Source organism: Eptesicus fuscus, chromosome 13, assembly GCF_027574615.1.
Source record: "Eptesicus fuscus isolate TK198812 chromosome 13, DD_ASM_mEF_20220401, whole genome shotgun sequence".
NCBI lineage: Eukaryota > Metazoa > Chordata > Mammalia > Chiroptera > Vespertilionidae > Eptesicus > Eptesicus fuscus.
This window is the reverse complement of record NC_072485.1, coordinates 56,385,859-56,412,134: the sequence shown is the minus strand read 5'-3', so window position 1 is coordinate 56,412,134 and position 26,276 is coordinate 56,385,859. Positions and strand designations below refer to the sequence as shown.

Below are 26,276 nucleotides of genomic sequence, written 5' to 3'. Positions count from 1 at the left end.
TGTCAATCAAACCTGGGGATGGAGGAAGGGCCTGGGATCAGGACTTGGTAGATAAGAGAAGAGCAGGTGGTGAGACAGGTTCTACAGTCCCATGGGCCTAAGTTCAAATCCCAGCTCCTTCACCTATGAGCTGGGCTGCCTGGAGAAGTGACTTAACCTCTCTGAGTCTCAGTTTCCACACCTGCAAAGTGGTGATAACAGCAGCATATTCCTCACTGGGGCTGCTGGAAGAGTACAATGGGACAATCCATTCGAAGTGGCACAGGCCTGGGGGCCCTGGAAAAAAAGTGCCACTTGGTCTTGCCTGGGTCTCACCAGTCTTGAGAACAGTGACCACCTTCAGCTCACAGGCCAGTGGCAACCCAAATGTGCATTAAAAGACACCAGGAAGCTCCCATCCTGGCCCATCAAACCCTCTGATCCATGGGGTGGGCATGCACAGCCGCTGAGTGAGCACTGTTGGCTCAGAGCCACTCCAGTCCCACCTGCACCTTCCATCCTGGGCACCTGCCCTGGGAGGGAGACAGAGACCCCACCATGCACTGGCTGCACAGGCTCTAGGGCCTGGCGAGGAGGCTCCAGGGTGGCAGGGACTGGCAGACACTGGGATCTCAGGGCTGAGGACAGATTTGGGAGCTTGCAGGTTGGGGGATGAGATTAAGACATAACTCTTGGGATTGTTTCATTAAGCATGTGGGGTAAACACAACAAAGACCCCTACCCTCAAATAGCTTACATTCCAGAATGGGAGACTGGCAACCAGTCGTAATCATAACATCATTCGTGGCATATTAGAAGGTGATGTGTGGAAAAGGAAAAAGTAGAGCAAAGCAAAGGGGGTGGGACATGCAGGGGAGGCCTCATTGAAAAGCCCAGATTTGAAAGACGTGAAAGTGAGCCACTGGTATCTGGGAGAACACTGGAGCCTGGAACAGCTAGAGAGGCCCTAAGAAGGGACTGACCTGACCCAGGAACAGCCAGGAGGCCAGAGTATCTGGGGCAGAGCATGGCAGGAGCAGCAGGCAGAGGGCAGAGGAGGGGGGGTGCGGGAGGGACCGATCCTGTAGAGCCTTTACTCGGTGGGGAATGGGAGCTGCAGCAGGAATTTGGGCAGAGGAGTGACCTGCTCTAACACTTGAACCACACCCGGTGGCTAGGTGGCGAATACACTGCGGGCACCGGGGCAGAAGCAGGGGCCTCTGTTGGAGGCCATGGCTGCCATCCAGGCAGGGGAGGACTATGGTTCCAGCCAGGCTGTTTTGCAGGAGCTAGGAGAAATGCTTTGCAGGGTGAGCCAAGAGGATTTTTTGACCCATTTAATGTGGAATGAGGGGCAGGAAGTGGGGAGGCAAGGATGACCCCAAAATTTTTGGCCTCAGCAACTGAAAGGGTGGTGCTGCCATTAGCAGAAATGGGGCAGGCTGCAGGTGAAGGAAAACGAGTTATTTCTTCCTCCAAACCCAGTTACTCATCAAGGCCAACCTCTTTCGTTCTGGCTAGACCGGGGGTGGGCTGGTCTCCTTTCTCTGCACAGCAACCTCTCCTAACAGGGGCCTCTTCCCTCCCTCCCCTCCCCCCACCCTCCACCCTCCACAGAAGTCGCCCCTCCCTCCTGCCCAGGAGCTCAGGGGTTGCTAGGGGCTTGGGGGACGCAGGCTCTCCCTCCTATTCTTGCCAAACCTGCCTCTCTCCTTCCTCTTAAGGAAGCCCTTCTACACAGAAGTTGTTATGAAACCAAAGGCATCTGACATCTCAGGGGAAGACTGTCCCCCCCCCCCCCCCCCCGCCAGCTGTCAGATGGGGCTGGGAAAGGAGATATGCTACAGGGTGGGGCAGGGCCCTGACCAGTCTGACCTCCCCATCCCACCAAGACAGCAGGGGTCACCTCCTGGCCAAGTGGGGTTAATGGGGAGTGAGGATGGAGGAGGCAAAGGAGAGGACATGACCCAGACAGCAGGGGGCAGGAAGAAAACCCCAAGGCTGGTACCTGTCTAACTGGCAGAGACAACTCTTCCCATTTCACTACCGGAGACTATACTAACATGACCCCCTCTGTGGACTGGCTATTAGTATTCCCATTTTGCTCAAGAGGAAACTGAGGCTCAGGTTCTGTCTCACAAGGGGTTAAATATCTCACTCAAGGTATCCCAGCTGGAGCCAAGATACAAACTTGAAGCTTTCTAACTCCTATGTTCTTCCTTCCCATTGATGCCCCTCCATGGACCACATGATCAGAAACATAAGAGGCAGGGCCAGGGTTAGGAAGAGGCAAGGCCAGTGAGGCGTTAAGAGTCCAAAATTTAAGGAGGCACCCACTCTCAGGGTCCAACTGGCACCTGCAGGAACCTGAGAGTGAGGGCCACCTTAAATTTCACACCCTAAGCACTTGCTTGCCTCACCCAGGTCTGGGCCCATGGTGTGTGGGAGGATGCGGTCACTCTGTGGATCACTCTGTGGATCGTGATCTTGCTGAACTAAAAGGGCCCGAAGTTTGGCTTATAAATCTTGGGCACGCCTAAGTGTGAGTCAGGTGTGCCCATTGGTCCCCTGTGCCAGGGCAGCTTCAGAATGCACCTGTTTCAGAAAGTACTGTCAGAGGAATTAAACTTGAACAGTAATGAATTACACTTGGCAGGAGTGGCAATGACTGGTTGGTCTGAGCGTGCTGGCCCAACACCTGACTCCTGGCCGCAGCCTCCTCACCCTCTGGAGCCCTGAACAGGTGGTCAGGTGAGGCCCCACCAGCCTGGGCTAGCTAATTAGGTTAGCGCTGTTAGCCCCTGAGGAGAAGGAGGACATGCTGCTTAGAGATGGCAGTGTTCGTGGAATTTCAGTCACAAAGGAGCTCGGGCTGCATTTGACCTTCAGGCTGCCCGCTGGTCACCCCTGCCTCTGGAATTCTAGCTGCTCAAAAGGGAGTGTGAGCCCTGGCTCAGTGGTGGTGTGGCCCAGGAGGTTGAGCTGTGTCCCATGCACCAAAAGGTCACTGGTTAGATTAACAGACAGGGCACATGCCCAGGTTGCAGGCTCTCGATCCCCAGTAGGGGTAGGGCATGCAGGACGCAGCCAATCAATGTTTCTCTCTCTCTCTCTCTCTCTCTCTGTCTCTCTCTCTCTCTCTCTCCCTCTCCCTTCCGCTCTCTCTAAAATCAATAAAGACATATTTTTAAAAAATAAAAGGAAGAGTGAGACCTCATAGGAAGCACTGAGCCAGCCTTGTCTCCAGGGCGCTGAGCAAGAGGAACTGAGTTTATCTCCCTGCTTAGCAATGGCGTGTTCATGGAATTTGAGTCACAAAGGAGCCCGGGATAATAAGAGGCCTCAGCCGCCATTCACCCAGGCTTCCAAACCACGCTCCATGATTAACGTCTGCACGCTCCAGGGCAGTGTCATCATTTCTGGTGGTATTCCTCATTTTGAAAAAAACTGATCATCAATTCCTAGTTGGCAATCTTTCTCAATGAAGCAGATCTAAAAGAAAAACCTGCTCAAAAAGCCCATATGATCTACCACCAAGGGCTACATTCTAAATGGAGGGAGGCAGTGGCTATAATGCCGTCCTAAACCATCACAAAGAACAGTGTGACCCCCTGGCCGTACCGAGCGTGTCCTGAGGGTCCGGACTCCTTGCCTTCACGCCCTGAGCTTGGGGTGGGAATCCCATCACCTCCAAAGGGCCAGCCGAGCAACCGCTCAGCAAGTCGCCAAGTATTTGCTCAACCCAGATCCCACGGCGGGACTGTCAGTGTTGGTGCTGGGGGCACACGGGGCACACGGGACACATGGGTTGGAGGTTGGAAGAGGGCATGAAAGGCTGAGAGTGTGGTGGTCGGGTTGAGAAGAAGGGATCCCTTCACAATTTTGATCTTTTTCCAGCATCTTGGTAGCAGCAGTCACAGCCTGTCAGCCAGACCAAGAGGCAAAAGGCCAGCAGCACTCATCTAGCTCAGGAGGGTGACTGAGCCATGTCAGGGAGGGCCACCTGCTGGACAGAGTGGCAGCCCCGACAGAAAGGAAGGAACCTAACCATAGCGCCCCCAGGAGTTCTGTGCACATCTGTCTCATTTAAGCCTTAAAACAGCCCTGAATGACAGGTGTCATTATCCCATTTTACAGACAGGAGTCAAGTCACTCCTGAGGCCCACAGCTACCCGGGGCCAGATTCTGAACAGCACCCACGTCTCGGGACTCTCCTTCCAGTGCTCTTTAACCTGCTCGTGACACAATCACCCCTGGGTGTCCCAGAGCTTTCTCGTAGGTAAACCCAATTTCTTACTTTTCCTGAAGACTTGATTCCTTTTGCCAGAGACGCATACACAATGACCCAAGCCAGGAATAGGCAGAAGGCTAGTGGCCATCTGATCTCCCCAGGATATTCGATCCCCGCAGAAATCTTCAGCACAAAGTACCTGTGAGTAGGCAAGAGAAAGGAGGGAGGAGTGAGAGTCTTCCGGATCTAATCTCCCAACAGAGCCAGCAGCCTCAAGCCAACTCGGCTACCGCACCTCCCATCAGGGACCTGACCAGATCAGGTTGTGAGGGATTCTCTGACCCGGGCTGTCTGCAGAGACCAACGGGATCGACCCTGCTCTTCATTATGTGCTGGGGAGGCCACATATGGCCCCGGGGAAGGCTCCGTACAAGACTATGTCAGCGCCACCGTCACCATGAGATGCCCCAAGAGAAGGACAACAAATCCCATGGCATTCGGGGGTCCCAGCACAGCCCCCACGGCCTTACCAAGGGTGATGTTTTTACAGAGGGCCACATCACAAACAGAAACTCAACTGTCCAGGATGGCTTTGGTGTGTTTTCTCTGTTGTTCTACGCTTTTATGAGAATGCATCCCAATAGTGTTTGCCTCGTTTTAAATGTAAAAGTCAGTACAGGGTCTGTGTGTGCTGAAGTCACCACCTGCCTGGAGACCCCACGTCCCTGGCATAGCTGGGAGCCTGGCCAAGGGTGGGCAAGCAGCTTCCCGCCCAGGGAGGGGAGGCAGCTATAGGACAGTGAGTTCTAGTAAGAGTCGAACCACTCCTGCAACTCCGAAGCAATCCTGTCACGCCTCCTGGATGAGGGGCTGTGTTGGGTGGTTGGTGGTTTCCTGTGACCTGAGCAAAGGCCCGGCCAGAACCCAGATTCTACGGGACTGCAGACATGACAGCCTAGAGCTTGCTGAAGGCAGCAGCACCACACTGCCCCCCGCCCCCACCCGAGTGACCACCTGATAGGCTGTTTTGCAAGGCCTGGCCACACTTTTCTGAACAGGGGTGGCCACGCTCTGGGGTGACAGAGCCTGTTTCAGTCTCAACGTCTGAGACAACCTGGGCTCAAGAGCTTAGGGGAGCCCTAGCCGGCTTGGCTCAGTGGATAGAGAGTCTGCCTGTGAACGGAAGGATCCCGGGTTCGATTCTGGTCAGGGGCACATGCCCAGGTTGCGGGCTCGGTCCCCGATGGGGGCGTGCAGGAGGCAGCTGGCCAGTGGTTTTTTTCCTCTCATCATTGATGTTTCTGTCTCTCTCCCTCTTCCTTCCTCTCTGAAATCAATAAAAAAATATTTTTTTAAAAAAAAAAAAGAGCTTAGGGGAAGTGACCAAGGGTGGAAGTGAACTGGGCTCCCAGACCTTCCCTGAGCAATGAAAGGACCTCCCCATGTTCAAGGGTAAAGCACTTAATTCCACTGCACCTCGGCCACCTCAAATACTCCACCCTGTGGATGAAGCTCCTAATAACATTTCCTCTTGGAAATAAAGACGGGTCCCAGAGGACTAGTGAAAACCACAGAAAGCTGATTCACAAATATTTAACAACATACTTAGCCCCGTGGATTATGTGGTCAGACCTCCTCTAACCACCAGTCAGACTCCATTTCTCAGTGCTCAGGGTCAGTCCACACACACCCTCACTGCTCCTATATCATCTTCAAAGGGATCATTTCATCTCTCAGCCTCACTCCCCCTTCTGTCTGCAGGGGCAAGCATGTCCCCTCTGAGTCTGCACAGAAGAGAAATCTGACACAGAAATTGACAGCAACCAGGCAACTAGTAGAGATATTAATGACCACTTTTTATCACAGCCCAGGGCCCCACTGATACTGCATTTTATTTTATTTTATTTTATTTATTTATTTTATTTTATTTTATTTTATTCAGTTTGCTAACATTTAAAGTGGGAGACACATAGCAATTTGGATTTTACCTCCGACTTCACCTGTAACATGGAAGCTTAGCGGCGCTGCCCACACTCCCACAGACAGGGATGTGAAGCCGAGCAGCAGCGGCCGCCCTTGCTCTTGGCTGACATCCTGTCCAGTTGGCCCCAGTCCCCGCCCTTCTCTATCACCCTGCTCATCTGCACTTCGCTCATTAGCCTGGCGAGCAGGCAAATGCCCCTGCCAAGGCCCTGAGCACACGAGTGGACAACCCCCAACTTGAGGCCTAACTAGAGAACATGCTTCAGGTACCCTCTGCTGGGACGCTGCCAACACTGACCTCCCTTACGAAATAACTCCATGAACTTGACTAAATCGTCCTGTGGGGGCCGAGGATTTTCCAGGGTCCCTGGATATCAATCCTCAGCGTCTCTCAACACTGATGAAGAAAGTACAAAACTGGGTGAAAGTGTTCTTTAAAAATGATTTCGTTCTTTACATCCTTGACCATGACTTGGTTTCTGACGTTTTGCCTCTCTTTCTTTCTCAAATGCAGAAGAAAAAAAACAACTAGTCAACGGAAGGTCTGCTTAGATCACAATGCACGCAGGTTTTGCAAAGTGTGTGTCACAACATCGTGAATTATAGCAGCAGCGATTCTGTCCCCACCAGCACTCTGCCAACTCTCACCTCCAGGGCCAGAGGCACAACCATCTGCTCTCAGAAGCCATACCGGGGACAGTCTCTTGCTCAGTGACCACTCGAATAGGAAGGCAGGGTGCAGAGGGAGGCAGCCCACCCCTCGGGCCCCCACACCTCCTTCTGCAAGTCGAGCGTTCATGAACTCACTGGGTTTCTCTTAGAAAGTTACACAAAGCCCTCTTACTTGAAGTACTCTTCGCTGCCGCTGACGAACGTCTTATTGGCCTGGCTGGTGAAGTTAATCATGGTCAAGTTGGGATAGGCAGTCATGCAGAAGGTCGAGTTCTTGATCTGGATTTTGGGATGGTCAGTGATGACGCAGGAATCTGTAGGAGAGGACAGGGTGGAAACACGGTGGCGTCTTATGCAGAAAATATACCCATGTGTCGTAGCAATTGAAAACCAAAAACCAAAAGGATGTGCCAGATATTGAAGAGTAACTTCGGGAAAGTGTTAGCTGAACCAGCCTAGATGGAGATGAACCGCAGAATTACCTTTTATGTGTCACGGACCCCAGAGCCCTGATCCGTACAGATAAACAGTGGCTCTCGTTTATAGACACTCCCTGTGCAGTACGCGCTGTGCTGAGCTCTTTATGCTTTGCAGGCATTATCTCACTTAACGCTCACAACAGCCTATGCGGTGAGTACTCACTGTTTTTAAATTGAGGGAAAGGCTCAAAGGGGTTAAGTAACTCCTGAAATCATACAGCTAATGAGGAAGAGAATCAGGACTCAACCCAGGTCCTCAGAACTCCATAGAAAGTAAATGGCTTGCAGAGATGAATTAGACATAAGCAAACCTCCTGAAGAGCTACTGCCACAGAAGGCTTACTTATGCATTCACCTTGAACCCACAGCCTGGCAGGATGAATGACATATAGTACGTACATATGACATAGTTTCCTACACACCCACACGGGCTAGTGGAGGCAGCAAACATGAGTGTGCTTGTGAGCCTGCAGCAGGACCTAACCCAGGGGTTCCCTGGGGGTGAATGTGTTAGTGCCAAATGTCTCCTGCAAAAGCTCCTGGGGCTGAGAACCACTGCTCTTGGCGTCCTCAAAATGCCTTCTTATTCACTATTTTGTTCTTTAGTCTAATCAAATAACAGAGAGTTCCGGGAGGACTCCGAACTAATGGAAGCATCTGTTTCCCGCAGCAGTGACCTGAATGCAGACACTTAAAGCACCATCCACATCCCTTTTCTCTCCCTAAACACAGTATTTATCTCTTGGCCTCCTGCCCAAAAGTGCATCCACCCCCTAAGACTGAAGAGATCCCTAACATGCGGGTAAATGCCAAACTGCTTGTTTCCCAAAGCGCCATTGAGAAGCACAAGCAGGCGGGCAGCTTCCCCGCTTCGCTGGAGGCATGTCGAGTTCATCGCTGCTGCCTGCAGCACCAGGTCACGTGCTCCTGCGGCACTGCAGCAGGGCTCCCGGCAGCCTCCTGCAATACCCCGTCCCACCGCCAGATGGCAGAAGCGTGCTTCCGCGCTGCCAGGTCGGGCTCCAGTCATCAGAGAGCTCTGCGGCCCAGCAACCCTGAACAAAGAGCGGCGATAATGATCATTCTAAATTGGAAGCTGTTTGAAAGGGATTCTCTTTACTCGGGCAATTATTAATAAATGAAAGCACATGAAAGGCTAGGGAGAAAAGGAGTCATTTAATTAAAGTTCTAATGAAAATTAGGCCATTCCAGAAATAGAAATGGTATTTATGTGGTTTCCGTTTTTAAATGGCCCAGCTAAGCCTCCTAATTTCACAGAACAGTCGCTGGTCTCACTTGGCAGGGCATGGATTATCCGTGTTCCATTACAGGTACCTGGATGGTGGAGTCCCCCTAAGGAAGACAGTCTTTCTTACAAAATACACCTTAGAGATGGTGGCAAATGACTTCTACCCATGGACAGGGGGAGGTCGGGTCTCTGGGGCTGGCATGGTACCAGGTCCCAGCATCTGGATGGTGAGGTAGGGCTCCTGGGCAGAATGTCCCTAGCAATGCTGAGAGGGACCTGAGTTAAATACCTCCCTGCCATGGTTGAAGGTCACAACGGCAGCAATTCATCCCCTCTCTCCTGGGACTGGCTGCTGCTATCACAGGGTAGGGTGGTTATAGGGTTTGAAGGAGAGGGTGAGCTTGGGAGGTTATTTGTGGAACACTGCATCCTGGAAGGAGTTGTTCTGTTTTCTCTCTCAGAGTGGCCCTTTGGGAGAGAGCCTGAGATACCCTTTGTCTGGACTCCCGACTTGTCCATCAGAGCAGTGGGGCTCTGAAGCTGCCTTTGTCTCTGCAAGTCAGACCATCATCATCTTTCTAAGTCACCCCAGGACCCCAAAGGACCAATACTACTTCTGCCTGGCCCCCGTAAGGGAACACGCACATGTGTAGATAACAGAGAATAACAGATGGGGGTACACACACACACACACACACACACACACACTTGCTTTTTAACAAACAAGTGAAAAAATTTAAGAATGAGGTAAGATCTGCCCAGCCTGTCCATATGCTCCCAGGGAATAATCATTGGGAAATGTTCATTGTCTCTCTGCTGAGAGCTTCCATAGTTTTTCTGGTTTGTACCAGTCCACTAGGAGCCTAGCTGTGCAGTGTTTTTACTCTGCCTTTAAAATTTCCTGGGTATTGTGAGCCAGACTGGAAACTCCACAAACCCAGGGATACCCCCATCCACGTGCCTGGCCTAGTCTATGTGCTCAGCTTGCTTTAAAAAAAAAAAACCACAAAAAAACACATGCATACACATACAGGACTATCCTATATAATAAAAACCTAATATGCTAAGTGTCCGGTTGTCTGTTCAACCAATCAAAGCATAATATGCTAAGGCCACTCAACCACTCACTATGATGTGCACTGACCACCAGGGGGCAGACACTCCGACCAGTAGGTTAGCTTGCTGCTGGGGTCCGGCCAATAGGGACTGAGCGAGATGGGCCAGACACGCCCTGGAGCCTTCCTGTGGTCCCTCCCCAGGTGGCCAACCTCCTGCATCCCTCCCTGTCCAGATCGTGCACCAGTGGGGTCCCTCGGCCTGGCCTGTGCCCTCTCGCAATCTGGGACCCCTCAGGGGATGTCGGAGAGCTGGTTTCAGCCCGATCCTGCAGGCCAGGTCGAGGGACCCTACTGGTGCACGAATTTGTGCACCGGGCCTCTAATAAAATAAATACATGTCCATGACAGATAATGAAGAAAAGAATGTCCCCAAATGTGCCAGTGAACAGATTGTGTATCATCTTCCTATATGTTTTCTATCCATGCCTATTTTCTTAAGAATAATAAAAGTACACTATCAGTCTGTATCCTGTTTTTACATTTAACACAATATGGTGAGGATTTCTCCATATTTTATGAATATTCATTTTTAATGACTATTGAAAACTTCATTGTATGGATGCACTATAATTTATTGGAACCATGGAATTATCCAGTAATTGCTGAATTTTTATCACATGTGTAAGTGTTTCTGATGTTTTTCCAAGACTGGAAACGTGGCTGCAATGAACAATCATGTATAGTCCTTAACTGTGTCTCTGACTCAGACAAGCTTCCTTTTGACCCCATAGAACCTCAGCTACAAATAGGTAGGGAACACCTAGGCTGATGTCACCCTGCAGGACTGAGGGAGTAGAACCTGCTGGGACTCTTCAGGAACCCTGGCTGAGCAGAGAATCAGGGGTCATGAGACCCAAACCCCAGTGCTGGCTGGACCTTGTGACTCACAGCATGACACTCCCACTCTCTGAGCCTTCTAGTCCACTTTCTCACCTGCAAAACAGTGATCCTGTCACCTGCCCCTGGGAACCCTTGGGCACTTATTAGGAATAGCAGAGCCATCATTTATGAAGCTACTTTGTGGATTAGGAAGCATTTAGCATGGTAGTTAGGACCAGGGTCTTGGGAGGCAGGTACTTGGTTCAAATCCCAGATCTATCACAGAGCAATCTCTATGACCTTGAGCTCTAGTTTTTATCACCTGTAAAGTGAAAGTAATATTGGAAGCCATATGTTGGTTTATTGTTCGTGTTAACATTGGTAATACAAGTAAAAGGGTTTAACAAGGTGCTTGGCATGTAGTAAGTGATGCTGGGTATTATTAAGTGTTAAGGTGTTGCACAAATATTGGTGGATATTGTTAGCAGAGGAGAATGGTGTTGCTGAACTACTATCCCTCCCGGGGGACAGCTGCAGGCACCGATCACTATGGTCCCTGAGGGAAGTCCCCAGGGAAGCAGACACTGAATCCAGGCAGCAGCCCTCCTCCAGCAGGCATTCCCCTGAAGAGTGATTCCCCTCCCTGGCACAATCTGGAGGGAACAAGCTGGGCTCTGGCATGACGTTGAGATATTTCTCCATTCCAGGCCCCACATCCTGGGAGATGCCCTTTGCCTACCATGGCCACCACCTTCAGGGAGCCATCTGGCAGCTGGGTTTTGGTTGTGAATCTAGGAACAGCTGCCCAGTGGGGTTCTCTCAGACAGCAGCTTTGCAGAGGTGACCACCAGGATGTGGGCAAACTGCACCCTAGTGCTCCTACTCTTGGGTGTACCAGGGGAACCTTAACAATACAGACTCCTAGGCTCCATCCCCAGATCATCTGAATCCATTGGTCTGGCATGGAAACTAGTGACGTTCAATTTGTAAGTTCCCCGGGTGAATTTTATTTATTGCTATATCCCAAACACCTGGAGTAGTGCCTGGTACACAGTAGGTACGCAGCCAATGTGCAGCAGCTCGGGTAGAAAACCACTGCTCAAACCTAAGAATACGTCAACATGGAGATTACATAGATGAGGACACTGAGACCCAGAGAGTCTAAGAGACACTTACTCCTGCTCATACCACCAGTGAGCCCCACACCTGGGAACCCCCACAAATCCCCTTCTCCATTTCTAAGCACGTCCATGTGCACAGGGTTTGAATTTCATGGGCACATGTCCCTGGTTTTAACTCTTCTCCAGTCTTACTCAAAGCCTCTGCTGGGGGAGATTGGTCAGGTAAGTATGTATGTGATCATGTGTGTGAAAATACTCTGGTGTGAACAACTGTATGTACCTCTCTCTAGGGGTGGGGGGGGCGGGGGAAGGATGCACCTTTCTCTCTTAAACACACCCCAAGGGTTAAATAATGTCCGAGTTCTGCAAGGGCAAACGAGCTGATTTGGGGGCCAGCAATAAGAGCCAGTCTATAGAGATCACAGGATCCTGCCCTCAGCACAGTCCAGCTTCAGGGAAATGACAGATCTCCCGGGGAGAAGTCACCACTTGTCTATGGGGCCTGTTAAAAGGACCAGAGCCTTCGAAGATAACTGACAGAATTAGCACTTTCCTTTTGTAGAGCTTTATACTTTTCAGCTGCCATCATCATATCCTTTCATTTCTTTTCTCCTTACAGCAATCCCAGGAGGTGAGCAGGATGAAGGACATTGTTACTGTTTCTGTTTTGCAAATGAAGAAAACTCAGACTCAGAGGAGAGAAGTTATGTGACATGTGACACGGATACATACACGTGTCCTTGGGGCTGGGATGTTTTATGGACCAGGAAGCCTTGCCCACGAACCAGCCTGTGTCTCCTCACACTTACTACTCGCCCTTGACCCAACAGGCTGACGCTTCTCCCAAGTCCTCATGTGCCCGTGGTTTGAAACCCCTAGAAACACTCCCTTGTCTCCCAGGCAGAATTCCTCTCTTCTACTATTACATTGTGCACATTTCTACCAAGGGCTTTAGTTGAAGTGTCTGTTTCCATATGAGCTGTATTTTGTAAAGTGTAGACCCAGAATCACTTGTATCAATCACTTCCCTAGACTTTAGGACCTCATTGCTTTTCAAACTGTACTATGCATAGGAGTCACCTGGGGACCTTGCTAAAATGCAAATTTCCCAACCCTCCTCACCCCAAATCTAATAAATCAGACTCTAGTGTGCCTGCAAACCTGCATTTTTTTTTAAACAAACACTCTAGCTATTCCTGAGCACACAAAAATTTTATGACCCCTTTCTAGGCCATGAGCTCCTTAAATATTAGAATTAAGTATATTTGGTGGTGTTTTTTTTTAAATCTCTGTGCCCCCAGCACCTAACCTAAGGCAGGCAAACATAATAAGTGCTTAATTAATCTTCATTGAATGAATGAATGAATGAATGAATGAACGAGTACTTCACCTAATGTAGGTATATCCAAACTTACCTAATAAAAGTCTGGTTTTATCTTTGCATTCTGGCGTGTTCCAAGGGTTGTTGCAGGAGCCCCAGGGCAGCACAGCCACAAAGGAGGCAAACAGGTAGAAAAGTGTGTAGCAAATAATCACGTTGTAGTATATGGCTATTAGGACGGAGATGATCAGCATTGCAATGCCACAACCTGTGAAAGCAAAATTTCCAGGGATTCTTTTCATCCCAAATCCTACGGAATTCGTTCAGTGGGGCCCAGGTGGGGACAGGTCTTGGTTCGCTTGTACAGAGGGATACACTAATAGTGGTGACCTTTGTGTTCACAAAGGGCAGCAAGGCATTCTGCCAGGAATGGAACATGCCAGAAGTGATCATGGGTCATTCTTTAGTGGGACCCAGAGGTGGTATTGGTCCAACAGAGAAGGAAGGAATAAGTTCTACTGATCACCAAAGCAGGTCTCCCTCCCTGTGGCCGGAGAGAGCAACGTGAGGTGGAGGAGGCTGAGAGGCAGGGGGACTCACCTTGCAGAGCTGGGATGGCCTTCCACACAGACACTGGCCCCTGGCTGGCAAACTGACCCAGCGACACTTCTAAGAAGAAGATGGGCAACCCAGCCAGAGCCAGCATCATCAGGTAGGGGATGAGGAAAGCACCTTGGGAAGAGAGAATGGGGAGTGAGAGCCCTGGGAGGCCAAGGCCAGGCTTGGGCCCACTTTTCCCCTCCTTTTCCAGAGAGCTTCTGATGGTCCAGCTCAACCACAGGCACCCAGGGCCATTTAAGACATTTCACCCTTGTAAAAATACAAGGGTTCCCTGCAAACACACTCCTTTTTTCAATTCCCCACTGGATGAGTTGCTAGGATTGTGTGCTGGCTGGGTTTTAGTCTTTTTTTTTTTTTTTTAATTGTAGTACTTCAGTGTCCCCAAATTAAGTCCTTCCTGTGTTCCACAAGTCCATGCCTTTGACTCATTGCTGGAGTTGGATTTGGTGAAATCTCACCATCTCTACAGCACCCCCACCCTCCAAGGACTTAACATCTGGGAAGCGAGACTTTGGGAGCCCTCCTTGGCTTACAACCCGAGTTACCTCGTTACCTGCACACCTTCTACCAGCCAAGGGGGCCTGCTCTGACAGACAGGTGGCCAGGCACCCATTCCTCTCCCACCGCCGCAGCCATCATACACTTCTCAACTTCCCTCTCCACATAAGAAGTCCCTTCCATTCTTCAAGGTCAACTCAAATGCTTCCTCCTCCGAGAAGTCTCCTTTGTCTCTCCCCCCAGGCCCTGAGCACTTGACAATATTTATGTGGGTATCTCATCTAGACTATGGCTTTCTTTCCCTTGGAAGATTCTATGTGTTGTTGTTTTTTAAGGCTTGGGGAATATCCATGATCTCTGAAAAGGTTTGGGCCAGGAAGCACTGTGGCATGGGTCAGGCCAATTCCAGGACTAGTGGTGACAGAGCCCAGAACACGGTGCCCAACGGAAAGAAGCTGATCTTTCCTAGGGCACTCTTTCTGTTCACCGTCCTCCCAACTTCCTGTCTGGAGGAAAGACCTTTCCTGTCACAGAGAGAGACCCCGAGAGACTCTCCAGGCCGGGAAGGACCGGTGGCAGGCAGCAGCACTGGGCTGCTGAGGAGTAAAATTAGGGGTCATGATGCGGTTTGTGCAATCCTCTTCTGCTCCTGGGAAGGAGGCAGTGAGCTCTCCACCCTACGCTGAGAGCTTCAGAGCCCTAGAGCCGCAGTGCGGAAAAGTGGGGCTCTCCTCTGGCGCCTGGCTGGGTGTGCAGCTCTGCAGCTCCAGAACCTGGGCGTGTGCGCTGCCCCGCAGTTTGCAGATCCCAAGCTAGCAAAGCCAGGGAACTTTCACTGAACTGGCTTGGCTGGAACTCTGTCCCTATGCAATCCTGTGTACCCACTGCCCTTCCTGTCACTGAAAGCTTTATGAGAGCACCTTTCTTTCACTCGGTTCCTGCGGAAACCTGGAAACCCGGAAACCCGGCTGCGGTGCCCTTATTTGGGTGGCCACACACATTTTTTTCGGTTCCCAGGGCACCCTGATTGCAAATGCTCTGTGAGCCTCATAAGTACTCGTCAACTTGTCCTAATTTGGAATTGGGAGGAGGGGCATTAACATATTTTTCCCTTTCAATCGTCCTGTGGTGCAGTACGTGTCCATTGTCCCTTTGCACCAAATTCCACCTGGAGCCCATCCAAGAGACAAAAACAAAACAAAACACAAACAAACAGAACAAAACTTAAGCTGCCTAACCTGGGGTGAGAGGCAAGTTTAACAGCTGTGGGAGGGAGTTCCAGGTGCAAGTTCCTATTATAACAGCCAGCAGGGGGGCAGCCACTGGCCCTGGGCACCTCAACATCGGGAGGGCCGGCCTTCAAGGGCACAGAGAGGTACAGCAGATCCTAGAGGCGTGGCAGCTGGTGCTTGCTCACTGGTGTCCTCACCATTTCAGCAATGCTTGTCTTTCAAAAGCATTTCCTCCACCCAGTTAGGGCAAATGAAACAAAACCCACTCTAAATGGTTTTGCTTGTCAAACTGTGCCGCTGGTGTCCAAGGGGACGTATGTGTGGGGATACTTCTGAGAGGGTTTTCAGAGCACAGCTCCTAGCCCCTCTCTGCTCACACCTGGTTCACCAGCAGCCACCGTCCAGCACCACCCAGGTGCCCCTTCCCAAGGTCTCCCGTGTAGGCTGGGATTTCCAAGCTATACTCTTAAAGCATCCTGAATTTGGTGTCCAGCACCACACAGAGTCTGAACTTCCCTGCATCAATGCCCACTCGGCTCAGGACCCAGGCCCCCTCCCCACAGAACCAGTGGGGGATCATGCGGGCCCACCTCTTCCCCAAACTCTCTCCAGGTAAAAGCCTCTTGGATCTAGGGTGAAACAGTGACTGGCTTAGCCCGGTTGCCCCAGGGGATGGGGCTGGAGTGTGAGGAAGTTGTTCTGAGCCTCCCCTCGGGGCCATCCTAGGGCTCTGGGTCCCTCCCCCAACCCCCAATGCCCACCCCACAGCGCCACAGGCGGAAAGACCGGAAAAGCCATACCTCCCCCGTTCTGGAAGGCCAGGTAGGGAAACCTCCAGACATTGCCCAGCCCCACTGCATACCCCACCATGGACAGGATGAAGTCCAGTTTGCTGGACCAGTTCCCTCGGGCCTTATTCTCATCCCCTTGCTCGTCCTCCTGGGGGCGGAAAAGCACATTGTCGGATAACAGCCCCGGGTTGGTCAGCAAGCAGGTCCCCTTCCAGCCCCCCCCCCGCCCCCCTGCTGAGGGTCTTTCCCAGCAAGCAGGCCCCCACTTTTCAACCGAGGATGCATCAGCAAGCAGGACCCCAATTCCGAAGAGGGAATGCATCTACAAGCAGGAACCTCACCCCTCAACTCTACACTGAGAGTCTTTTGGCAAGCAGGCTCCCAACCCTGATCTGAGATCCATCTTAAACAACCCCTGAGCCCCTCTTGCCCAAATCCTGCAGTCAGGACACACCAGCAAGCAGCTTTCCCCAAACCTTGAACGAGTTGATTGATCGCAAGCAGATCCCTCCATCCCCAACCCCTGACCAAGAGTTCATTAGGCAAGCAGGCCCCCAATATCATGCCCAGAGTCTCCAGCAAGCAGGTCCCTAACCAACCCACCCCTCCCCACCCAAACTTCTTCAACACACCCCTTCCCCAGCTCTTTCTCCCTCTGGAGCTTGTGCTAAGGCCAGAGAGAGAACTGCAATGCCTGAAGCCAGCCAGAGCCCCTGCCTCCCTTTCTCTGCCAAAGGCTGCAGGCAGAATCTACCTGGTTGGTTAATTTAGGGGAGGGGATACTTTCGGCATGGGGGTAAGGGAGATGGGCAGGAGGGAGATGTGTGGGTTAAAAAGGGGGGGGGGATAATAGAGAAGTGGATATGGTAAGAGGTAGGACACTTAACACCTTGAATTCTGGTCTAAATATCACCATTAACCAGCTATTTAGTCCCCCAAGCCACTTGCTCTCTCTGAGCCTCTGTGTCCCCATCTGTAAAATGAGGGGCTTAGAACAGCTATCCCCTGAGCACCTTCCAGCTCCAGCTTTGGGGCTTACCTCTGCAAACTCACTAAGATACTTTTTTGCGGGGGGGGCATACCTGATTCTGGAATGTCTAACTACTAAGCAGAAAAAGTCACCTCAACTAAAACTCTGAAAATGTTCAGGACACCAGACACCCCATAAAGCTTCTAGGACCCAGCCACTGCATGGCTTTCATCTCCTCAGTCACCATCCACCTCTATCCTAGCAACCCAGGATGTCCCACCCTGGTCCACAGACCAAGGAGGATGAAAAAGCAGCTGTCCGGAGGAGAGGAAGTCGTGGGGAGAAAGGCAGGCTGAGGTAGGTGTCAGAAAGGCAACCACAAAAAGATGGGCAGAGCTAAAAATAGGCAAATGCAGGGCTTGATCTACACTGAACGTCTTTAACATCCCCCTACATTCCTCCCCACACGTACCAGCCCCACCCCCACCTCCACCTCCCATTCTTCCAGAGCTAGCAGGGTGGGAGTTCCGGCGGCTTTTGCCGCAGTGCGGAGGTTAAGAAGACACGAGAAACAAAATTCTGCCTCCATCTGGGGTTACACCGGTGGGCACATGCTGTCAGAAGCAGTTAATACACAGAGATGAACACTCCAGAAGTGCCCCCCCAAAAAAAAAACCAAAAAAAACAACAACAAGGACAGGGTGGAAGAGCCAAAGTGTTTGTTCATTTCTAGTTACTCTAACAGCTGAGCTCCTGCTGCATGGGTCTGTGGATAAGTGTGTGTGTGTGTGTGTGTGTGTGTGTGAGAGAGAGAGAGAGAGAGAGAGAGAGAGAGAGAGAGAGAGAGAGAACGAGAACCAACACTAGAGTGACTACAAACAGAAGGGCTATATAAATCCAAAATCTCATCCCGATGGCTGTTCTGGCTTAGGCACCCACCACTGCATACATGCCTAGCTAGCCCTTGAGCCCAGGGAGGAGAGGAGATAGTAGAAAGGCAGGAAGGGACGAGCTGAAGTAGGTGGAATGGGACAGAGCAAAGAAGAGAGCAGAGGAAGGGGAGAGACTGGGGGAAAGTGGAAGAAGACGAAGCCTATGTGGGAGAAGGGACCACCGGTAATAGTTGCTTATCTTTCACCCACGATTGGGGTTTGCTCTGTGGGTTTTTCATGCCTCTGGTTGAGCATCAAGGATCAAATGCAGAGCTGGTTCCAGGTTTGTGGAGCCTGAAGCTTATACAATTGAATGGAGGGCTGGGGCATACAAAATTAGGATGACAACATTAGGTACCAGATTTATTTTATTTTACTTATTTTTGGGAAAGCCTTGAAACTTAAGTTTCGGGAGCAGGCTCCCGTAAACCCAACTCCCATCAAACGAGTTCTCACGTGATAAAGGGTAACTCACAGTGAAAAGGCTACAACACTTAAACGAGTATTTCCTCTGGGTGTTTCTTCTTTTTTAATTAAGAAAAATAATTAAAGACCCAGTTATTGGCAAGTGGGGGTTGTCTTCGTAAGGGGGTAGGAATCTATCTGCCTCAATTGCTGAAGCAGGCTGCACCCGGTTTCTGCTCCCACTGAGGCTGGGAAGGGACAGGGAGCGGCAGGTCCTGAGGTCTATCCCTCGGGCCGGGTCACTACAGCCCCCCTGCCCTGAACTGGAGACCCCAGCGCAGTGCGAGCTTCCGAAGCCCCAAAGCTGCCGTCAGCACCCCATTACCTGACACTGCCAACCAGTCTCCGCATCAGCACACGTGCACCCGCCACTGCCCGCTCCCCTCGCGCGCCTGGGGAGCGGGAGGCTGCGCGGGCCGAGAGCAACCTGCTTACCTGGGCGGCAGTGGTCGCCACGCTGCCAGGCAGCACAGACGTGATTCCATCCGTGCCCAGCACCACGGTGCTCTGGCTCATATTCACCCAGCCCACGGCTGGGGTATTGTTCCGCTCCAGGGTGCCCTTGCCCACACTCACGTCCGCATCCTCCTCCGGGCCCCGAAGGGCCGGAATCTTACAATGCATCGCGTTGCCCGGCCCTGCGCCCCCAGGAGGGGCAGCCTGCGCGCCATGAGTCTCGCTCAAATCCCGCAGAGCCGCGGAGGGGGCTGGCGGCCTCGGCCTCGGGCTACTGAGTTTGCAAGCCCCCAGCCCCTGGCGTTCAGCCTCACAGGCTCGTGCATCGAGGGACTGGAAAGTTTGGGCGCCGGTGGAAGCCGACCGGGGCACACTGGGCGGCGTGGCTGAGGCTGCGGGAAGGTCCTGCTCCGGGCTGGTCCTGGGCGCGCAGGAACCCTCGTGGTGGCCCAGCACCGCCGCCGCCTCAAGGCTGTTGGCTGGTTGTTTGTTCATTTCCTTGGGAGCACCGCAATCCTGCAAATACAACGTGAAATTCGTGCAAAAAGAAGAAAAAAAAAATCAAGGCAGCTTTGAAATTAACCTGTGTCTACATCTAGAGATGTTCACAGCTCAGGTCCAAACACAAGATCTAAGGAACAAATTGAAATCCGGATTTTTCTTTCCTTTTCCAAGAAAAACTGCAGTCAGTATTTTTCAATTTGCCTGTCGGGTCAATAACCAGATGACATAAGGAAGCTAACATTCTCCTCCCTGGCGGAGTGGAACTAGGAAAAGAGGCAGAACTGGGTTTTTTGGAGTGTCAAGGGGAGGGTGGAAATAGCCCTACAGTCACGAGCTCCCCGCCCTCTTTGGATTTCACATCACGGCTGTAGGGTGCCCATGTCCCCATCGCCATTGTAGAAAGATTCTTTAATTTTCCGCCCCATTTCCTTTGTCATTCAACAATGCACATTGCCTCTTTTTTTTTTTCTTCCCATAAGCGATAGACAAGCTGTGGCCACAAAGCTGATGCCCTGGCACCTGCGAGGATTTCAGGCCAAATCGTCTGTGCGAATCCCAGTGATCCAAAATCCACCCCTGCCCGCCAGGTAGCAAAGGCAGGGATAGCAACAACAACCCAACAACATTGACAAACCACACTTAAAACACTAGACGGTAACCAGGTTTGTTATCTTACACAATCTACATTTACTCCCAGATTCCCAGACATGTAAAAGAACATGCAAAGTGCCCGCCTCCAACCCAGAATACCTATTCACAGAAGTCTGATATCCTTCATGGCCCTACACCTGCGTGGGGACCAAAACTCATGATTGATTTTCATTTGCTTTCTCCCAACTGAGGTTCAAATTAAAAGAACTACCAGCGGTGGTTTTTCCGTCTGCTTTCTTCCTTCTCGTTATCTTTCGAGGTTTCCTAAACATTAGTACCAGGAATTACTATGATACTGTGAGAATAATCGTATTATCGTCAGCTCATCCACACACCTCTCATCGAGTCTTCTTGCACAAGTGCACACAGCAGAACTCCTTAATTTGCACCAATCTAAAGTACCTTGACTCCAGCAAGCATGCTTATCTCAGCCTCTAGGACCCAGAGCCACTAGCCTCCCACCGGCATCTGATTTCAGCACCGAGGACAGTGCTGAGAATCCGCAGGGTAGGTGACCCAGCCAACCTCTCCGCTCCATACCTTCAGAAACCTCTTGGACCACAAGTGCAAATACTACGGCTGTGACAACCGTCCTCCCTCCTTCTTCCAAAATGTACAGAACATTTCAAAAAGAAGCATTCAAAAACGAATCTGCTCCTCCTAACCCCGCAGCCCCCTCTCTTAAAAGAACAACAAAAAAGCAAACACTCACCATGTCTGACACCGGCAGCAGATTGAATAGGTAGAGAGCGTGAAACCAGCTACTGACAAGACTGGCTTTGATTCCAGCTAGAGAGGCGCTTTCTATATCTCCTTAGGAAAGGCGAGGTTTGCGTCAGTGCAAAGCAAGGTGCCCTTCGTTTGACATTTTCTTGATAATACAAGTTTGATAAATCATTACCCCCATGGATTCGAGTTTTAAAGGGACAACAGCCGTGAGTACGCTGGCCCGTTGCTGTCACTCGGGAGGGAGGGGGGCTGCGTGTTCAGCGTGACTCATGTGGGTCTGATTACTAAACCGAAGCCAGCGGGAGGAGATGACAGAAGTTTGCCTCTCCCTAATTAAGGAAAACATGGGAAGGACACGTCCCACTGCACCCAAGGCGAGGCGCAGAGCGGATTGGGCTGCCGAGGTGGGCGCGGGGGAAGGAGTTAAATCACCGTCATGTTTCCATCCCTCTCTGCTACTACATCCGTAGCTGCCTCTCCAAATCTGCAAGCAGCGGATTCCACAATATTACCCCCCAAACGATGGAGGGTCTGCTCGTGGCACCACAGCTCTGCCATGGCTGCCGCACAGGGGTGCTGCTTGGGTAAGGGTGTTGTGCCCACCTGCGTGTATGGGGACTTAGAGTCTCACAGCCCTACCCTTCCAGACGACCAGTGTTAGAGGGATCCTGGACTTTCGCTTAAAAATTGAGGTCTACCATTTGCATTCCTATTTTATCTCTATTGACACAACAGAAATCCCTGGGTAAAATTACGATTGCCCTCAATGTATTTGTTAAGCTCCTCTGAAAACTATTTTAGAGAAATAAAAAGGGAAGCATCTCCAACACCGACCTGGTTCTTAGGTCACTTTCAAAGTCAAAGGAGACTCATGTTTTCTTCTTAGCGCTCTCAATAAAAACTCACCGCAGCTAGGCCTGGTTTGGAAGCGTGAGGTCTTAGACACCCTCAGAACCAGGATCCCCCACAGCCAGCTGGCAGGGCTGGCCATCCCCCAAGCCATGGGAAGGTGTGCTGCCCTACTCCGGCGGGGGTGGGGGGTGGCCGTGGCGATAAAAAAGAGGGACTTTCCTTTGGGTGCAAAAATACCTTTACAAAGAAGGTGTAGTTTGGAGACTGGAAGGGGATTCGTAGGTAAACCGCTTCCCCTCCCTCCTTCCTGGGGGCCTGGTTCGGGTAACCCCTGGCCTCCGGGATGGGGAGCTACAGAAAGCACTCAGTCCCTTCCCCGTGGCCAGGCCAGCATCCCCACCCGCCGCCTCAGGGGAGGGGGGGGGGTCGGCGCGGTTGCACCGGCTGGACCGCCCCCACGCAGCGGGAGGGCAATGCCGCGGGGCGGGCGAAAGCTGCTGCGGCAGATTGTGGTGGGTGCCTGGGGCGCCGTGGAGGCCCCTCCCGCCACCTTCCAGCGGCGCGCTGGCGTTCCCACGCCCTGCTCCCAGGCTCCCCGCTGGGCCCTCTGATGGAAGAAGCCTGGGGATCCAAGGTCCGCACCGATATTGAAGGAGGACAGGTTCCCCGAAGAGACCCTCCTTGAGAGCTGCCTGGCGGGTTCCAGGCCGCGTTTATGGTAGTTTTGAGTTAACATTTACTAAGTTCTCAACATTGAACCACTGTGCAAGAGCTTTCCATGAATTAGCTCTTTTAGCATTGACAGCAACCTTTGAGAAACTCCCAGTTTTAAAGCTGGGGAAACGGAAACTCATGAAATCTCCTCTGACCCTAGAAAAATCTCCCAACCCCTTTCACAGGGCTGGGCCGGGCGGGGAGAGAAGCACCCAATTCTCCCTGGAGGCCCGCTCCGCTCCGAAGGAAACCAGGCAAGTGAAAGAGACAGGGTGGGCCTGGCGGGTTTGGGCTGAGGACTGTCAGGACGGCAGGCGGAGCCAAGAAGCCCTGGGGCGCGAGCTTGGACTCACTCGGTGGGCGCTGGGAACCACCCTGGACTCTGGGAGCCACGGGGAAACCTGGGGAGAGGGGCTTCGTTCAAAACAGACCCCAGTTTTCTTGGAGCCAAACCAGGATGCGAGAACTTGAAGGGGCGGCCCAGCAGCCCTGGCTTCTGCGTCACGAGGCGCACCCCCTCCAAAGCTCCGCGGGCCCTGGACCAACTTCCACCAGTCACGACTAGGAAAAGTTCTGGCCAGTTCCCTCAATTTGCATCTGAGCCACTCCCGCAAAATGCCGCCTGGTCGTTGGGCTTCCACCCAGCACGTCCACGTTCTGGGCGCACAGATGTCCCAGGCCAGCGCCCCCGGAACAGGGAGAACGCCCCCAGCAGCGACTCTGGGTCCGAGTGACGCCACTCCCCCCTCCCTCAGTCCCCAGGCCTGACGTTTAGCCTGCGGGCCCTCCCCAGCCAAGTGCGCACTTGGGTTCCTGCGTGAGGCCCGCCGTGCATCTGGCCGGTCAGACGTGGTTGACGCAGGAGGAACGCAGCCGCCTGGGGAAGGGGAGGGCTTTGGCAGAAGCTCAGCTTTGGCTCCCTACCTCCCCCGCGTCCAGCCGCAAGGTTCTAGAAAGGAGGGGCCACAAGGAGAGTGGTGGGAGGGTCTAGAGCCCGCAGCCCTAGGAAGGTCGTTCTGAATCCCAAGCGGGGGCGGAGGGACGGGCACCAGCCGGCTGCAGGGTAGGGTTGGAGGGCTGGAGTGGGCGTGCTGCGGGGGGAGGCCAGGGACCGCTCATGCACGGGGCTGTGAGTCCGTGCTCGGTGAGTGCCAAGGACGGAGCCGCAGTGTTAAAGAAAAGAATTAGAATAAAAGGCTCAAGTCCTCCGGATGCGGGCCCCCGCCCCCGCCCCCGCCCCCGCCCCCGCCCTCCACGGCCGCCTGTTAGGAGTGATAATCCGCCCGGCCGGTGCACCACTGCCGCCGCCGCCGAGGAGGCCGTAAATCCGCATCCATCACGGCGCAGCCATTCGGGCGGAATTAGCAGTCACTATGGCCTTAATTACTTTGTCAAAGATGAAAAATAGTAATTGATTTTGCCCTCGATCATTCCCTCCCACCCCCTTTGTAGATAAGCAAATAAATAGCTATTTTTGAAAACCCGTGTCCACCCCGCAGTATGGAGGGGGAAGAGGTAGTCTCTGGAAAAACAGGCCATCATGAGTGGCAGCCCTGACGCCAGTGTCTGTCCCAAGACAGGAGAGGAGAGCGGTAAGAGGCGGGGGAGCAGGAGAGGGCCTGAAGGGCGGACTTTGGCATTCAAGATGCTGCCCTCCTGCGCACCAGGGAAGGGGAGAGGAAGGAGAGGAAAAGGTACTTGACCAACTCCTGCTCTGGTGTGAGTGGGCGCTTGCAGCAGTCGAGAAAGAGCTGCAGGGCCAGGTTGACAGAAAAGCGAGGAAACCTGCCTAAGGTCAGCCCAGAGTCAGCATTTGAGCCCAGGCCTCTGTTGATTCCATTCCATCCCACCCATTGGATTTAATGTGAGCACCTGTGCGGGTACTCAGATGGTTTTGATGTGGGAGCCATAAACACCTAAAATCTCTACAGCTAATGGATGCGAGGCCACTGTGTGGGGTGAGGGTGGCATTGCCAAGAAGCCATGCAGTATTTTTGTCCCACTTACCCACCACTGCCCAGTTCCACTGCAGTGTCGTTTCCTACTGAGCACGTGGGTTCTGCAGCACACCACCCCCTAGCTCTGCGACCACAAGGGACATTCTTGATCTATAAAATGAGGATGAGAAGAAGATTAACCCTATTTCCACTATCTCATGTTACCTCCAAGGTTGTTCAAGGATTGAATGAGATATGTATGTATGTAAAGTGCCTAGACTTAGGCTGGCTGCCTGCCTAATATGCTTTCCATAAGCAAACGTTATTATTCAGTCTTGGAGAATCATCTGTTCAAAGCTCCTCAGATTTAGCAAATAAAACAGTTCTTTCTCCTTGGTCCAGAAGGTTTAATATGGGGAGACATGCACAAAATAGAAAGCCTTAACAAGTAGATACTCATTGTGCAACATTTCTCCTCCTCATTCAGTGGTTTGGTCAGGCAATAATCAAGTATGCATGTTCATTAAAAGAAAATAGGGAGCATTCTGAAAAAGTGCTCAAACACAGAGGCTGCTATGAGTGTGTTCTCAGGTATCTTTTGTTTAGATCAAGGTAAACCTAAGCATAAACGACAGAAGCTTGGAGCTTTGCAATCAGCTGCATTTTCCAGTTCTCATCTGAACCCTGGTTTCAGGGAGACAAGCTAATCGAGGCAAGCTTCCCTCACCATAGCATTTCAGAAGAGTTCATACTTGGAAATCAGTGATTCAGCTTAGTACTTAGTCTGCGTGCAGAAAATCCAAAATCCCAAGACTGAGACAGGCAGGATGCGTGTCCCTGAGTCAGCAGTAGTGATGATCCTCACTTCACTGCAGCAAAACACAGGACAGTGGGTGCAGGCGCAGAAGCAGAGACGTTTAGAATAAGCTGCAAAAGACAGTCAAGGTCATCTGCTTTAGGAGAAAACAGAGGTTCAGAGAGGGAAACGGAGTCTGCAAGGTCACTTGTAAGTTAGAAACAGTCTAACAGCATTTCTTCCTTAAAAAAGAAAGAGAGAAAAGAACTATGCTATCATTTGATCCAGCAGTCCCACTTTTAGGAATCTATCCCAGTGGCACTGTGCAAAAATGTTTATTATGGCATAGTTGATAAATGAAAGCCTAGGTATATATTAGGTCCATATTCGGTCAGTAGTATATCTAAAGCATGGGATGATCTGCAGCTGCTAAAAGAATAATTTGGAGCAGGGGTGGTCTGGCCCTGCCAAGGCAATAGGGGTGAGTTAATTAAATGTTTGACCAAATAGAGCAGGCTAATTTTTAAGTTGATAATTTTGTATGACCCGTGAATGATGTTATAAATATCCAAATGGCCCTTGGCAGAAAAAAAGGTTCCCACCCCTGATTTAGAGCCATAAAGTTGGCTTGGACAGATTTTAATGAAATACTGAATAAGACAAGCCAGATGCATTAAAGTGTGTATAATATGATTCCAGGGTGTGTGTGTATATTGTGTGTGTGAGAAAGAGATCCAATAAAGAGTGGAAGCACACACATTAGGTAGCACCTGGAATTATTGGTGAGCAGTATGGGCATTGGTGTGGGTGGAGAGGAAAGGTGAAGGAGGGGAAGATCTAAACAAAAAAAGAAAAAGCGAGGGAAAGACTGCACTTTAATAAAATGACTGTAATGATCGTATTTATAAATTTATGTAAAACAAATAAAAAGAAAAAACTTATCACTAGAACCTACTACTTTAATTAATGAGGACATTCACCAAACAGAGTAGTTTAATTAGGAAGTCTTTCTCTGAAGAGTAGAGCTCAGGAAAAAAAAAAAAAAAAAGTCAGTTAATTAAGGATTCAAGGTCCCAATATTTGTCTAACCTTCCTTTCTAAAGCCCCGGTGTTACAAGCTCTGCTGGGCTGCAACCAGGGTCTGATCAAGACCTTT

General features: G+C 51.4%; 1 protein-coding gene across 1 annotated transcript in view; it reads right to left on the bottom strand.

The window, feature by feature from the left end:
* Positions 1-20,512, bottom strand: part of SLC6A5 (solute carrier family 6 member 5) — a 42,870-nt gene extending 22,358 nt beyond the window's left edge. Inside the window, exons 1-7 of the mRNA XM_054725220.1 lie at positions 20,495-20,512; positions 18,917-19,453; positions 16,124-16,262; positions 13,573-13,704; positions 13,067-13,240; positions 7,038-7,179; positions 4,277-4,409 (exon numbers count right to left, since the gene is read on the bottom strand). Coding sequence (XP_054581195.1) covers positions 4,277-4,409; positions 7,038-7,179; positions 13,067-13,240; positions 13,573-13,704; positions 16,124-16,262; positions 18,917-19,453; positions 20,495-20,512 — 1,275 coding nt within the window. The remainder of the gene's footprint in view (positions 1-4,276; positions 4,410-7,037; positions 7,180-13,066; positions 13,241-13,572; positions 13,705-16,123; positions 16,263-18,916; positions 19,454-20,494) is intronic.
* Between the last annotated feature and the right edge of the window lie 5,764 nt (positions 20,513-26,276).